Raw genomic sequence first — 15,016 nt, 5'->3', positions numbered from 1 at the left:
TCTTTTGTCTGTGTAATTGAATTTGCGGTGTGCGTCGTTGGCGAATGGGCGCCGGCCATCTGTGCCTTGTATGTCTTCCGGCACAGGGGCTATTTTGGTCGGAGGGTCAGCTCCTGGAAACGGTGCCTTTTGTAACTGCGCGTGAGGAATTCGGCGTCCCGGCGACCGAACTCGCGTGAGCGTGGGATCGGGTATCCGTTTGCTTAGGAATGTGTTGTCGCGGGACCGCCGGCGGATTGCCGGCGGCGGTCGGTCTTGTCAGCGCCCCGGCCGGCCGTCAGGCGCGGCGGCCGGCCGGGGGCACTTGCGGTTGTACAGTCGCCGAGGACGGACGGCTCCGCTGTGTTCAGTGCTAAGGTGTGAGTGAATACAGGGACTTAGCACGAACCGGATGCTGTCTGGAAAGGGATGTCCGTCGGCGGCGTGCAGCTGAAGTCGTTGGTGCTGGTGAAGCCTCCTATTCCTGCCTCTCCGCCTCTGTCACTTTAACTTCTTTTTTTTTTCCAGGCGACCCATCGGTCGTTAGCCTTGCAGTAGCACCGCCTCCCTCGGAGGTAGGAACTGCCACCCTATTCCTTCCCGCTCGTCTCCAGGCGACCCATCGGTCGTTACCCTTGCAGTAGCACCGCCTCCCTCGGAGGTAGGAACTGCCACCCTGTTCCTTCCCACTCAATGCCGGGCGACCCATCGGTCGTTAGCCTTGCATTAGCACTGCCTCCCACCGGAGGTAAGAATTGCCACCCTCACCTTCCTATCTACCTGTGCTTCATCAGCCCTGAACAAACTCCTTGAGTGTGGGCGGAGCGTGCACAGTCCAAACCAGAGGAACCCGAGAACCGCCGCCACACTTAAGTCTGGTCCTCCGGGCCGGATGCTCCGGCATACAGTGATAAGCGGCAGTGACAAGTGACTGCTCACAATGAGTGCGTCTGAGGTCGACGTGGTCGATCCGGCCGTAGATACGGCAGAAGAAGGAGAAGATGCAGCAAAGGAGGAGACTGCGTCAACCCTCAAAAGGAAGCGTGCTGGGAAGCTGAGTCAGCTGACGCAGCTCGTCAAGAAAGCTGCAGCGGCCCTTGAAGAAGGTCTTGGAATTGAGACTCTGAAGGACCTCCACAGAAGGATCTCGGGTCAGCTGAGATCTCTGGAGGCCCTAGACCGCGAGTGCACGGAGCAGTGCGAAGTGGAAGGACTGCCGCCCCCCAGCAGCATGAAGGCAAAGGAAATGTCGGCGGTCGCCATGATGGAAGGGATTTCGGCATGCATCGCGGAGCAGGAGCAGGTGGCAAGGAATACAGGCGCGGTGTCGGTGATCAGCCGAGCGTCATCGAACCGATCAAGAAGATCGAACGCCTCGAATGCTTCAAGAGCTGCTGCCCAAGAGCTGGAGATCGCCAACCTACGCCTGAGCCAGCAGAGAGCGCGTGAAGAGTCGGAAAGGCTGCGTGAGGAGCAAGAGCACGAAGAAGAGGAAGCGCGTCTTCGAAGAGAAAGAGAGGCAAGACGTAAGAAGCGTGAACGGGAGAGTCAGAAGGAGAGAGAACTACTGGAGCAAGAGGTGGAAGTGGCTGCGCTTCGAGAGCGGCTGACAAGGGCAGCGGAAGATGACCTCGCGTGGGAGCGCCGCGCCGACTTCGACGATTCGCAAGAGGTAGCTGTGGTCAACAGCGGAAGAGTCGGTTGGTCAGCTGGTCGCGCAGGGCAGTCTGAAGGGTATGGCGCGGACGGCACTCGAGCGCTCCCGCTCCTCGGCGCCAACCCCCTGTCCGGAGCCGCCATCTCTCTGCGAGGAAATGACGAACTCGATGGCGCTGCGCCTGCTGCACGGATCGCGGCGCGGGGCCCCGCGGCCACGCCCTCGATGGACGCAGCCCTGACTCAGAGTGGCACGTCCCACTCCAAAGAGAAGCCATATGACGATGTTGGAATAGCTTCCGCCGGATTCGAGCGAGGGAGTGGAGGATCGTGTCAAATCCTTGACCCTGAACCCGGACCTCAGCACGCCTATGATCCTGCCGCCTGGATCCATCAGCTGGCTCAGCACCCATCGGGCGGCGTGGGAAGACCGTCGGCTTTTGTTAAGTCAATCCCGAGGATCACGCTGCCTACTTACCGTGGAAGACCCGAGGAGTGGCCGCGGTGGATCGGCTTGTTTAAGGCACTAGTCCACGACCAGCCGAGCCTCACCAACACCGAGCGCATCACCTTGCTGCAGTCATCGCTGGCCGGTCCCGCTGCCCAGGCTGTCTCCGGCATGCTCTATAACGGAGCGCTCTACGGCAAGGCGCTGGAGACGCTGCAGGCGCGGTTCGGCAGGGAGGAGGATATCGTTCGGGCGCATTTGGTTGCACTGTTTGATGCACCCAGCCCACGCATCTCAGAACCCGGGGAAGTGGAGAAGTTCCAGCTACTCCTACACAACGCTGTTACGGTGCTGGAAAACCTGGGCTACACTCACGACCTGGGTGGCAGCGAAAACTTGAGGCGAGTGGTGGAACGGCTTCCGCCGGAACTGGCTGTGTCCTGGGCGAAGAGAACATACCGCATGCGACCTGAACGGCCAACCCTCGCGCGCCTGGACGAATGGCTCGGAGAGCAGGTCGCCATCCTCAACCACGCCCAGCCCACGCGACCGCACCGCGAGAGACCAGAGGTTCAACGACAGAGAGGTGCTGTGAGACGGACAGCCCTAGCCACCGCAGCTTCAGCACCAACAACGGCATCGCGCTTGTCATGTGCGGACTGCGGTGCTGAGCATCGTGTGGATGCCTGCCCAGTATTCCAGGCCAGACCGATTCAGGGCAGAATGCGACTGGCAGTGGACAAGCGGCTCTGCTTCGGATGCCTCGCCCCAGGCCACATGAAGAGCCGATGCCGCAGCGCACGCACCTGTCCGCGAGAAGGCTGCAGGAGGTCCCACCATCAGCTACTACATGGAGCAGTCCGACAACCGGCTCCCGACACGAGCCCCGCAGCGGGTGAAGACGGCCCTCACGGAGAGACGAACCCTCAAGAAGAAGCACCGGTCGTTGGAACGGCACTCAGGTCAAAGGCCGATGTCCTGCTTCAAATTGTCGCGGTCCGGGTGCATGGTCCGAGGGGCGCGAAGATCGTCACCGCGCTGCTGGATCCGGGGGCTCAAACTTCACTGGTTTGTGCGGATATTCTGCAGGAGCTGGGGATCGCCGGAGATCGCAGGGATCTGCGTCTGCAGAACGTCGAGGGGGCCGGCCCGCATCGGACGTCTGAGCGTGTATCGCTCAAGGTTAGTCCTGCAGACGACGCAGCCAAGCGCATTGTGGTTGCGGAGGCATGGGCAGTGCCCGAGATCAACGTCACGGCCCCACGAGTGGCGGAAGAAGACCTGAAGCGCTACCAGCACCTGTCGGGACTCAGCCTGTCGCAGTACGATGGGGGATGCGTGACGCTGCTGCTCGGAGCTAACGTGCTCGAGGCCGTCCTGCAGCGGGAGGTTCGCTCGGGACGCCCTGGGCAGCCAGTGGCTATCCGCACTGACCTCGGCTGGGCCCTGACCGGGTCAATCTCAACCATTGTGCCCAGCAGCATGCGGCAAGTCTGCTATGTCCGACCTCAGCGACAGGATGAAGAACCTCTGGTGGAGGCAGTGAAGGAGTGGTGGACGACCGAATCCTTCGGGACGAGGTTCGAGCGGGACTCCACAAGATCCAGGGAAGATGACAGAGCCATCAGCATACTGGAAGCCTCCACGCGGAAGATTGACGGCCGATACGAAGTGCACCAGCTCTGGCGAGCGGAAGACATCGTCCTGCCGAACAACAAGTCTGCCGTCATTCCCAGGCTCCAAGCACTGGAGCGGAAACTGGAGCGCCAGCCGGAAGTGGCAGAGGCATACCGGAAGACGATAGCCCAGTATCTGGAGGACGGCCACGCAAGGAAGCTGACGGAGGAAATGGCAAAAGACGCTGACAGAAGACGTTGGTTCCTCCCACACCACGCGGTCCTAAACCCAAATAAACCAAGGAAGGTGCGTGTTGTCTTCGACGCGGCGGCCAGCTACCGAGGAACGTCCCTGAACAACCAGCTTCTGTCAGGGCCTGACCTCCTCCAGAGCCTGCCAGGGGTGCTACTGCGATTCCGGGAGAGAGCCGTGGCGGTGTCAGGGGACATTAGACAGATGTACCACCAGATACGGATGGCAGAGGTAGACCAGCCGGCTATGAGCTTCCTCTGGCGCGACCTGGACGTGTCAAGACCCCCGGATGTATACCAGATGTGCGTCGCTATCTTCGGCGCACGATCCTCGCCAGCGATAGCGAACTACGTACTCGGGAAGTGCCTGGAGGAGAACTGGCCGGAAGACATGCTGGACCTGGCGCAAAACGGTGACGCTCGCCGGTCATTCTACATGGATGACCTGCTGTGCTCGGCGGATGACAGCACAACGGCCTTGCGCCTGAAAGAGGCGGTGACTCACGCCCTGGCCAAGGGTGGGTTCGAGATCACGCAGTGGCGGAGCAGCGACAGTGCGGTGTTGGTCGGGACGGCGGAAGACGAGCGAGGTGAGCCAGGAACTGTGGCTTGTCCCGAGCCGGCAGGAGCCATGGAAAAGGCACTCGGAGTGGCGTGGGAGGAGCAGAAGGATGTCCTCGGGTTCCGGCTGAGGGACATAACCACGCCGATGACGAAGCGAGGTCTGCTTAGTCAGGCCGCAGCTGTGTTTGATCCACTGGGAATTGCAGCGCCCTTCACTGTGAGAGCCAAGACGCTGATGCAGAGCCTGTGGCCGAAACAGCTTGGCTGGGATGAGCCACTGCCAGAGCCGGAGCGGTCGGTGTGGCTGCAGTGGGTCAGCGAGAAAGAGCAGCTCGGTGAGGTGAGCATACAGCGCTGCCTGGTGCCCTCGGGAAAGATCGAAGCCACCCAGCTCCATGTCTTCTGCGATGCTTCGGAGGATGCCTTCGGAGCGGTCGCCTACCTGCGGACGACTGACGAACACGGCCGCCACGCGTGTCGCTTCGTCATGGCGAAGACGAGGGTGGCGCCCCTGAAGCGCATCTCTATCGTCAGACTGGAGCTCCAGGCAGCCCTGCTCGGCGCCAGGATGGCGCATGCAATAATGCAAGAGCTAACCCGGCCGGTGACCAGTACAACATTCTGGACCGACAGCGCCGTGGTCCTCAGCTACGTGAGCAGCGAGTCCCACCGCTTCAAGGCATTCGTGGCCAACAGAGTGGCTGAAATTCACGAACTCACGACCGGCGCCGCGTGGCGTCACGTCCCCGGAGTGCTTAACCCAGCAGATGCCTGCACCAGGGGGATGGCGGCCAGCGCCCTGACCACGGACTGCAAATGGCTGTGCGGACCGGACTTCCTGCAAAAGGAGCCAGAGGACTGGCCTCAGCCGGCGCTGGTGGCCCCACCGACCACCGGGGAAGAAGAGATCAGTGAACGCCGCGCAAACACAGTCGGCAAAGAAGAACCGATGACTCCGGACCCCGGCAGATTCAGCTCGTGGCTCCGATACAAGCGAGTGGTGGCCTGGATGCTACGGTTTGCGCGGAACGCGGCCATTCCAGTCAATGACGATCGCAGGAAGGGACAGCTGAGCCAGGATGAGATCCTGGGCGCTGAGAAGCGTATCCTGCTCATGGCGCAGAAGCGTGAGTACCCAGTAGAGCTGCGCAAGCTCGAAAAGGGAGAGCCACTGCCGCCGTCGAGCAGCCTTCGTCCGCTCACGCCGGTCATCGATGGTGATGGAGTCATGCGCGTGGGCGGGCGGCTCACGAACGCCCCTCTCTCACGAGACGCGCGACACCCGGTGGTGCTGCCGCGCCAGTCGGGCATCACGCGGCTGATCATCGCGGGGAAACACGCGGAGGTCGCTCATGCCGGACCTGAGCACACTCTCAGCGCAGTGCGGGAGTGCTTCTGGATTCCAAGAGGTCGGGAGGCCGTCAAAACGCAGCTGAGAGAGTGCCCCGTCTGCCGGCGACGTCGGGCAGAGCCGTCTGCCCCCCAAATGGCTCCCCTGCCGCCAGCGCGGTTCGACGGACGGCGTCCGTTCAGTAGCGCGGGGATCGACTTCTTTGGCCCATTCTACGTGCGGTACCTCAGGCGCACACAGAAGCGCTACGGGTTCCTGGCGACGTGCATGGCGACAAGGGCGGTGCACCTGGAAATGGTACATGCTCTCGACGCCGACAGCTGCTTATTGGCGTTGAGGAGGTTCTTCGCGCGGAGAGGAAAACCTGAGTGTCTCTTTTCGGACAATGGCACCAATTTTGTCGGCAGCTACAGAGAAATCAGGAAAGAGCTGCAGCTGATGGAGAAGCTGTTAGGAGAGAAACTCAGCGGACATGGCATCGAATGGCACTTCAACCCGCCGGCTGCCCCGCACATGGGCGGTGTCTGGGAACGCCTCGTGCGGAGCGTGAAGCGGTGCCTGACAGTGGTGCTGGGCAGCCAGACTCTCACCGATGAAGTCCTGAGCACGGTCTTCGCGGAAGTGGAGTACATCGTCAACAGCCGGCCGCTCACTCACGTGAGCGCGGACCCAGCAGACATGGAGGCAATCACACCTAACCACTTCCTGCTGGGACGCGCATCGCCACGCTGGGCCCCCTGCTGCGTGGACGAAAGAGACATGTGCAGCCGCAGGCGCTGGAAGCAAGCCCAGAGCCTCGCGGAAGGGGTCTGGCGCCGCTGGGCGAAGGAGTACCTGCCTACCCTGACACAGCGCCGTAAATGGAGCCAAGAGACCCGCAGTCTGAAGAACGGAGACCTGGTGCTGATGGCGGAAACGGGACTGACCAGATCGTCCTGGCCGCTGGCCCGAGTGGTGAAGGTGTTTCCGGGAGCTGACGCAGCGGTAAGAGCTGCGGAAGTCCGGACTGCAGGAGGGAAAACCTACACAAGACCGGCCACGAAGCTGGCCCTGCTGGAAGGTGACATCTAAGGAGTCGGAGTGGTCGGCGCGGTCGCTGGTGGTCTCTGCAGTCTGCCCCGGTCCGCAAGGGCCGTCCACCGCTCGGAGAGTGACGCTCATCGCGCTCTGGGCGCGGCCCGCTATTCAAGAAAACTGCTAGCTATCTTCAAGGTTCCAGCCGTCAAATCGATACCGCTCTCCCGACCCTGCACCGCTGCTGACCAACGCTCTCCCGACCCTGCACCGCTGCTGACCAACGCTCTCCCGACCCTGCACCGCTGCTGACCAACGTTTAATGCTAACTGACGTCAGACGCGTGTAGATGGCAACAAAACAACGAACAGACAAGTGACATTTATTGAGGCGTCAAGCACGTCAAGCGAGGCGGCGTAAAACAACCTCCGCATCCGCCCGCACACGGGCGTTCACACGGCCACTGGAGAGAGCAGCCAAACAGCGACGCAGTCGGATCGTTGGTAAAGGCGAGTTTGTCGTCAGCAGCCGCTCAGCGTCAACGGCCCGCTGCTCGAACGCCGCCGCCCGTTCTTCAGCTGCGACCGCCCTCTCCTCTGTTGCCGCTTGCTGCCGAGCCATCGCTTCGAGCTGCTGCTCGGCGGTCGAGGCTCGCTCGGCAGCAGCCGCCCGTTCCTCGGCCGCTGCCAGCTGCCGAACCACTGCCTCCAGTCGCTGCTCAGCGGCAGAGGCCCGCGCAGCTGAGGAGGCCGCCTGGTGAACTGCTGCTGCCCGCTGCCGTTCACTGACTGCAAGCATCTCCTCGGCGGCTGTCGTTCGCTGTGCAGCGGTGGCCGTCCGCTCCTCCGCCTTCGCTAGCTGCGCAGCCGCCACTTCCCGATGGCTTTCAGCAACGGCCGACCGCTCCTCCGCCACCGTCAGCTGCTCAGCCGCCGCTTCCAGCTGATGTTCAGCGGCGGCCGCCCGCTGCTCGGCTGCGTCGCAGGCCGCCACTGCCGCGTGCCGGGCGCTGATCTCCTCTTCCAGCTCAGCTTGAGCGGCGCGAAGCCGTCGCTCAGCGGAGGCGTGCTCGACGGCGCTCGCCTCCACCACCGCTGCCAACTCCTCTGCAGCTTGGCCGAGATCGCGCTGGGCCCGGTCGCGCTCCTGCTCTGCGCGCTGCAGAGCGACGGCGAGCTGGTCAGCGCGCGCCGTGGCCGCGGATAGCGCGCGGACCTGCCGCCGCTGCGCGGCTGTGGCGGCCCGCAGCTCCTGCGTCAGGGCAGCCACGCCACGGATCACCTGACCCAGGTGGTGGATGGCTGCCTCCTGCGCCGTCTCAGCAGAAGCCAGAAACGGGCGTCCCGGGTGCCACACGGCAGCTCGGGCCAGCTGCGCAGCGCCTGTCGGAGTGGCTGCCCAGCGCCGGTACGCCTCCGGGTGCTCTAGCAGCAGGTCCGCCGCGCTGTTGACGGCGGTGCTGTACGTCGTTGCGGCTTCGACGTTGCCGTGGTTCTTGTCCGGGTGAAGCTTACGCTGAGTCGTTCGGCGGGCCCTCTTGATGTCACCCGCCGAGCTCACCCGGACCGGGTCGAGCCCCAGCACCAGCTCTGGCACCCACAGCAGCTCTCCCCCGGCGCCAGACAGCGATCCGGTGGAGAAGGAAGGCGCCGACAGATCACCGGTGGACGATTCAGCCATGGCAAGACTATAAGCGACCGTGATGGTGCTTGGGGAGTGACTGATCGTGTCGCCCAGTGGTGGACCCTATAAGTGCGAACGGGGCAACGCGTCCCCTGTAGGACACTCTGTGATCGGGCGGCGGCCCCTTTGCTGTCAGGGATTAGCGTGGCTATCACCGGGATAACCGGCCGATCCCGTGCCGAGTCGAATCGCGTCAATTTGTGAGTGGTGCCGGCGGTCCCGGCTGCGTCGCCGAGGGGAGTGTGAGAGGGACAATTTTGTGAATAACGGTCATTCGTGTCTTATCTGTAAATAGTCGTCCTGAGCGTGAAGGTTGATTGATGTGTCACTCGGCCATACGATTCGCAGCGGGTTGGTGCGATTGCCGCACGGGGGGGAGTGATGTTACCGCGAATCGTCTCTTTCCCTGCCGCGGTGAGTGGAGTCTCGCCCGCAGGTGTCAGTTCTGACGGATGGACGGGCGGGGCGGGCTGCCGTGTGCGGCGACGCTCTCGCGGGGGTCACCGTCATTAGGGTCACGCTAAACGCCCCTTCCCTGCCGCAACCCTGGCGGAAGGGGCACATTCCAGGCTCGATGAGGTGTCAGTTGTGATGGATGGACGGGCGGGGCGGGCTGCCGCGCGCCGCGACGCTCTCGCGGGAGGTCGCCGTCACCTGAGCGTAGCTGACTCTTTTGTCTGTGTAATTGAATTTGCGGTGTGCGTCGTTGGCGAATGGGCGCCGGCCATCTGTGCCTTGTATGTCTTCCGGCACAGGGGCTATTTTGGTCGGAGGGTCAGCTCCTGGAAACGGTGCCTTTTGTAACTGCGCGTGAGGAATTCGGCGTCCCGGCGACCGAACTCGCGTGAGCGTGGGATCGGGTATCCGTTTGCTTAGGAATGTGTTGTCGCGGGACCGCCGGCGGATTGCCGGCGGCGGTCGGTCTTGTCAGCGCCCCGGCCGGCCGTCAGGCGCGGCGGCCGGCCGGGGGCACTTGCGGTTGTACAGTCGCCGAGGACGGACGGCTCCGCTGTGTTCAGTGCTAAGGTGTGAGTGAATACAGGGACTTAGCACGAACCGGATGCTGTCTGGAAAGGGATGTCCGTCGGCGGCGTGCAGCTGAAGTCGTTGGTGCTGGTGAAGCCTCCTATTCCTGCCTCTCCGCCTCTGTCACTTTAACTTCTTTTTTTTTCCAGGCGACCCATCGGTCGTTAGCCTTGCAGTAGCACCGCCTCCCTCGGAGGTAGGAACTGCCACCCTATTCCTTCCCGCTCGTCTCCAGGCGACCCATCGGTCGTTACCCTTGCAGTAGCACCGCCTCCCTCGGAGGTAGGAACTGCCACCCTGTTCCTTCCCACTCAATGCCGGGCGACCCATCGGTCGTTAGCCTTGCATTAGCACTGCCTCCCACCGGAGGTAAGAATTGCCACCCTCACCTTCCTATCTACCTGTGCTTCATCAGCCCTGAACAAACTCCTTGAGTGTGGGCGGAGCGTGCACAGTCCAAACCAGAGGAACCCGAGAACCGCCGCCACACCACTGATCATCTCTAGCACTTCCCAGCAGCATCACCCCGTTAGAGGCATCCGCTTTTTGGAGCCGTCCAAAAGTTTGTTCAAGAAGCGCGTGCCACGGAAGTTTTCCAGTGTTTTTCACTTGTTAGTTTTCCTATTACTTGGAGCCACAAACAACGAAATCTCTTAAAGTTCCCAGAGATCATTCAGCGTTTCACTCTTTCACTTATGACGAATAAGTTCGCTTTATAATTATTTTCCCGTCCGTTAAAAAAAAAAACAAAAACAAAATCAAAAGCATTCAGAAATAGATATTGCTAATCAAAAGGTAGTTATTTTTAGTGAACTCTCTCTTGGCGAAATCAAAGTGCTGTTTTAATTGATTACGCATCTTCCTAGGCACACAACCGCCCATTCTGTTACCATTTTTGCGAAGACTCCCCTTATACGTCGCACATAGATGACAGCGACTTTTTCCGTCACGTGAAAATTCACTCGCGCTGTCTGATTATTTTCCACCAGATTTGAGCGGGGCGAAAACAGGCAATTCAGGACTGTCAAAAGACGAAGGCGCGGCAGGACGACCGGAGATGGGGAGACATTTAGGGAGATGAGCGGCAAGGTAGGGCCGACCAGAGCCGCTTTGTCCGAGCTGGCTCTTTCTGAGTTGTTTGTCGGCAGTGTCACTGAGGCAGCCGGCTGAAAATGGCAGCTGCAGGCCAGCCGGCGGCAGCAGCTGTCCCGATTGATTGGAAAGTGGGATTGGTCCGGATGGGATAGCCTATAGAATTGTTTTGACCTACGGGTCATTTACATATCTACTAACAGGAGATCTGCACTCCCGCATCAAATTTTCCTCGCAATCGCTCCGTCGTTTTTGAAAGACCGGTATGGCGTACGATATACGGCGCAAAATATACAGCGTAAACGTACAATGTGTGTGTGTGTGTGTGTGTGTTTTTTTTTTTTTTAGATCGAGGTTTTTAGATGATTGTAGATCAGCCTCGTATGCAGCATTTCAGCTTGGTTGTGCTAGTAACGTGACATATCTAAGCGTTCTGTTTTGATCGCCAAAACAAAAACCGTGTGGACATTAGGTAATATGAGCAATAGGTCCTACTCCTGAATCTGCCGTATTGATCGTGTTAAGAAACATTTAATGCCATAAGAAAATGCACCAGTCTCTGCCACCGTCTTTGGGTACTAGTAGGCCGCCGTGTAAAGTAGTTCTGCAGTCTTGCAACTATGTACTTTAGCTAATTAGGTACATACACACAGCCTACTCCATACCGTTTACAATGGCCTTGAAATCATCACATTACTGCAGGCATGCATATGTGAAGTTAAGCTGGTCCAAATATTTATTCACCACTCGAATGTCCCCTAGCCCCTAACTGACTGCGCCCTGGCCGAAGCTGAACACGGTGCGGGCGTCTATTCCCCCCCCCCGCCCCCTTCACCTGTCTAACCCATTAGATATTCTGCGATCGACGGCACGATATAAGGGGTGAAGGTGCAACTTCCTCCTCATCTTTGGCCCCTAATTGGGCCACAGCTTTGCTGTAAAAAAAAACGAGCGTGCTGCTTTCCACGAGATGAAGATTGAAGCTAACGTTACACAAATTTAAGGATTTAGGTCAGCCATTGACCTGGTCAGCCGTTGGCCTTACAGGTCAAGTCAATAACTGAAGATCTGCTATTTGGTTTGGGGAATAACTTGCATGAAATGGTCGCATACAAAACAAAATGATATTTCTAGCACCTGTCAAGACGCGTCTTTGTTTAAAAACGCTTTTGGCCCATTATCACATTTAATGACTTATGGGGACCCTGACACGTAACGGACGTAACAATTTGTAGTGGTAGAGGCTGCTCTCGTATATGGCGTTGATTTTGTTCTAAGCATCCCACGATTCAGGATAGTTTAAGAAGAATGAATTATAATGGAATAACTTCTACATATTTTCTGCCATAAATGATATTGCATGACCATGAATTCGAGGAAACCTTACATGACCTATAAGGGTATCAAGAAGCAAAAATGTGCCTCACCCGCACATTTTGTTTAGGGACTAGGATCGTTTCGTTGCAGCGCTTCTTCAGCTGTACGTAACAGGAGCCCTTGGTGCGAGCTCTTCTATCTAAATTTATTAAAAAATTAAACATACTAACATAAAATCTTTGCTGAGCCCAAGGCCGCTGAAACTCCATACCAGGGTATCATACCAACAGCCTCACGAAAATATAGGAAACAATCATTTAAGGCTGTTGTCTTCCCTGGGACTTATCTGTATGTGAATGATAATAGCATGCAGATGAGTGTCTCAAGAGATAGCTCTACCTTCAGATGTGTTCGTCGAAGATCAAAAGTCGAGTCTGTCGCGGTCGCTCACCTTGGTAGGCTGAGTTCCGATGATACCGAAGGCAGCCCTCCAAAGTTGCAGCCGCCGAAAATGCTGCAACAAACATCGCATCTTCGTTAGCATATAGATGAGTCGATGCTAGCCACAGGTTCTCGCACATAACTGAAAGGGACCTGACCATATGGGAAAAATTGCCGTCACAGATCGGAACCTATCGAACCTCCTAAGTGAAACCACAAAACATATCCCTTGAAATCCAACAAGGGGTTGAAATATGAGAGATGACAACGCGAACCTTTTATCTATTTCTTCAGCATTTATTAAATTGATTTAATTTCAATGGTAGATGCTAGGAAACATACGGTTGAATTATGATACAGAACGCTATAATTATAGGTTCGTAGCCTATCACAATGCGTTCGGTGATTCTATTCATGTTGGTGCGGTGCAGCCGCAGCTGGCGGTGGGCCCCAATTCCACCCAGCCCTGTGCTTCATCCGGCATGTGTGATGAGCTCATTCGGCCTAAGCTGGTGGTGACAGCAGCCGAGCGCACAATGGGCCCCGGGGAGTGTTCACTCCACGCCGGCTAATGGAGGGACTAAAGACGCCGGAATAACCGAGATGCGAGAGTGTGATCGAGGATCCACTGATGAATAATGAACAGGTGGGGTTCTCGGCGAACGGCAGAGCAGCGTTCGCAGAAATCAGGACCTCTGGCTATTACGGATGGAGAGAGTGGGCGGAGAGAATTGCTCTAATTAAGAATCAACGTTAGGAAACATGTTCTGCTAAGAGCCGACTTCTATATTGTTAAAATGTCTTCAACCCATGAAAGTGTCTTACCCTTGCACTTAACTGTATCTGCACAAATAAAACACGCCCGATGGGCTAGCTCGTTTTGGCGCGCGTAAAATAAAACAATACACGCAACTAAAAAGCACGTAAATAACAAATTGTTATTTCGGGCTCGTTTTCATTGTCCTTTACAATCTGGCGTCGACAGACAGTGGTACGTGATACTTGAAACAGGTGGTGGTGACACACTCGAGCCCGTACTTAAATGTGGCGCAGAGACGACTCGAGGACACACTCGGTCGTAAGTGGAAGCGAAGCCAAATGCTCGGAGCTGAGAGGATGCCACTGACCCTGTCGCACTGACATGTGCAGGATTCGATGGCAAAGACCACTGCTATAACTACATACGTTTATCTCATAAGCAGCATATCTCACCTCAAATATCAAGTACCGGTCTCACGGCGGAACATTGTTCGTGCATATTTCCTCGCACCCGCTTGCAGCCCTTGCTTTATTATCCGTTTCTGCGCTGATGCTTTCACGTGCCACCTCCTCGGGTTTGTTTGGATTACATCCTGTCACCAGGTGTATGCACTTACCCAGGCAGTGAATAGCGTCACGTCGGAGTGCTCACTGAGTGTCATTTGTGTGTCGGAGGCGGGAGACACTGTCTTCAGCAGTGGCAGAGCGCTGTTAGAGGAGCCGCCCTCAGCAGGAACGTGACGCCGGTGTTCTCTTTGAAAACCTGGGGATGTTTCCTAACCTAACTCACATCCTCGTCACTATATAACAGTCCAACGGAAAAGTCCACCTTTGCTACAGAAGTCAGATTTCATCAGCTATCCCTAATCAGCCGCTTCCATTGGCTTCAATCAAAACACTCTGAGATTATAGCGGCAGTGTAATTAGATCCGCAATGTTTATAAGAGCCTTAGTAATGTGCACTGTCTGGTGCCTGCTCGTCGAGTGGCTTGCCACCTCCCCTGTTATCCCATGCGCACTGTGCCAAGCTGAAGTCCATCGCACGCTGCGCCGGTGAGTGGAATATGATGTTCCAGGGCGATTTGCATATTCCTGTTCTAAAAAAGCAGCAAAGCTAAAAGCTAAATGTGTTTTAGAATGGAGAGATAATCGACACTCCCCGCAAGCAATGCATTTTTCCACTTCTTGATTGTCGTATAGGTAGGTATGCACCTACTGTAAGGAGGGTTTCATTCGTTCTGGTATATTAGCCGTTTTCACGACGGGCTATCCGGCGAATGCACCGGATTTGACCAAATCTGCACCTAATTTCTTTTACAGCAAATATCTTCATTTTATGAATTTATTTCAGTGTTTTAATCGATGATGCTCTCTGATAATATGACAAGGCAGGCATATAAGCAATTAGTGCAACCCTAGCTGATAGCTGCTAAGAAACACACTGAACTTGATTTGACCAAATCTGCACCTAATCTGTACCAGATGTGCACCAAATGTGTACCAGATGGCCGTCGTGAAAACGGCTATTATCTACCAAGAGTAAAATGTAAATGTTTTTTCTCAAAAGTTTGTACAAATAGTTTTCAAATAGTTTGTACAATTGGATTTCCCTTTCTCTTCAGAACGTATTCAAGCGAGGAGGATTCACTCTGATCAATGGGCACAACATGTAAGCTTTATAGTGTATATATCATTTGCACCAACCAGATTACGCACGGTCATGAAAAGACGTACACACATTCTTCAGCGTCTAATATAGCATGTGCGGCAAATCGCGGTCTTTATCGAACACGACGAATTGCCGTGTCCCCGTGCCGC

General features: G+C 56.9%; 2 protein-coding genes across 2 annotated transcripts; one reads left to right on the top strand and one right to left on the bottom strand.

Moving 5' to 3' along the window:
- Positions 1-919: 919 nt before the first annotated feature.
- Positions 920-7,136, top strand: LOC122392683. Its single transcript, XM_043387830.1, has 3 exons — positions 920-1,675; positions 2,159-2,329; positions 3,173-7,136. Exons 1-3 carry the CDS (start codon positions 920-922, stop codon positions 6,935-6,937), a joined length of 4,692 nt encoding a protein of 1,563 aa, XP_043243765.1. The 3' UTR covers positions 6,938-7,136.
- A 146-nt stretch (positions 7,137-7,282) lies between these two features.
- On the bottom strand, positions 7,283-8,560 carry LOC122392704 (caldesmon-like). The gene has a single exon (XM_043387882.1). It carries the CDS (start codon positions 8,558-8,560, stop codon positions 7,283-7,285), a length of 1,278 nt encoding a protein of 425 aa, XP_043243817.1.
- Between the last annotated feature and the right edge of the window lie 6,456 nt (positions 8,561-15,016).

Source organism: Amphibalanus amphitrite, unplaced genomic scaffold (genome assembly GCF_019059575.1).
Source record: "Amphibalanus amphitrite isolate SeventyFive unplaced genomic scaffold, NRLGWU_Aamphi_draft 000497F_arrow, whole genome shotgun sequence".
Classification (NCBI taxonomy): Eukaryota; Metazoa; Arthropoda; class Thecostraca; order Balanomorpha; family Balanidae; genus Amphibalanus; species Amphibalanus amphitrite.
Note: the sequence above shows the minus strand (reverse complement) of the source record. Positions and strands in the feature narration are given on the sequence as shown.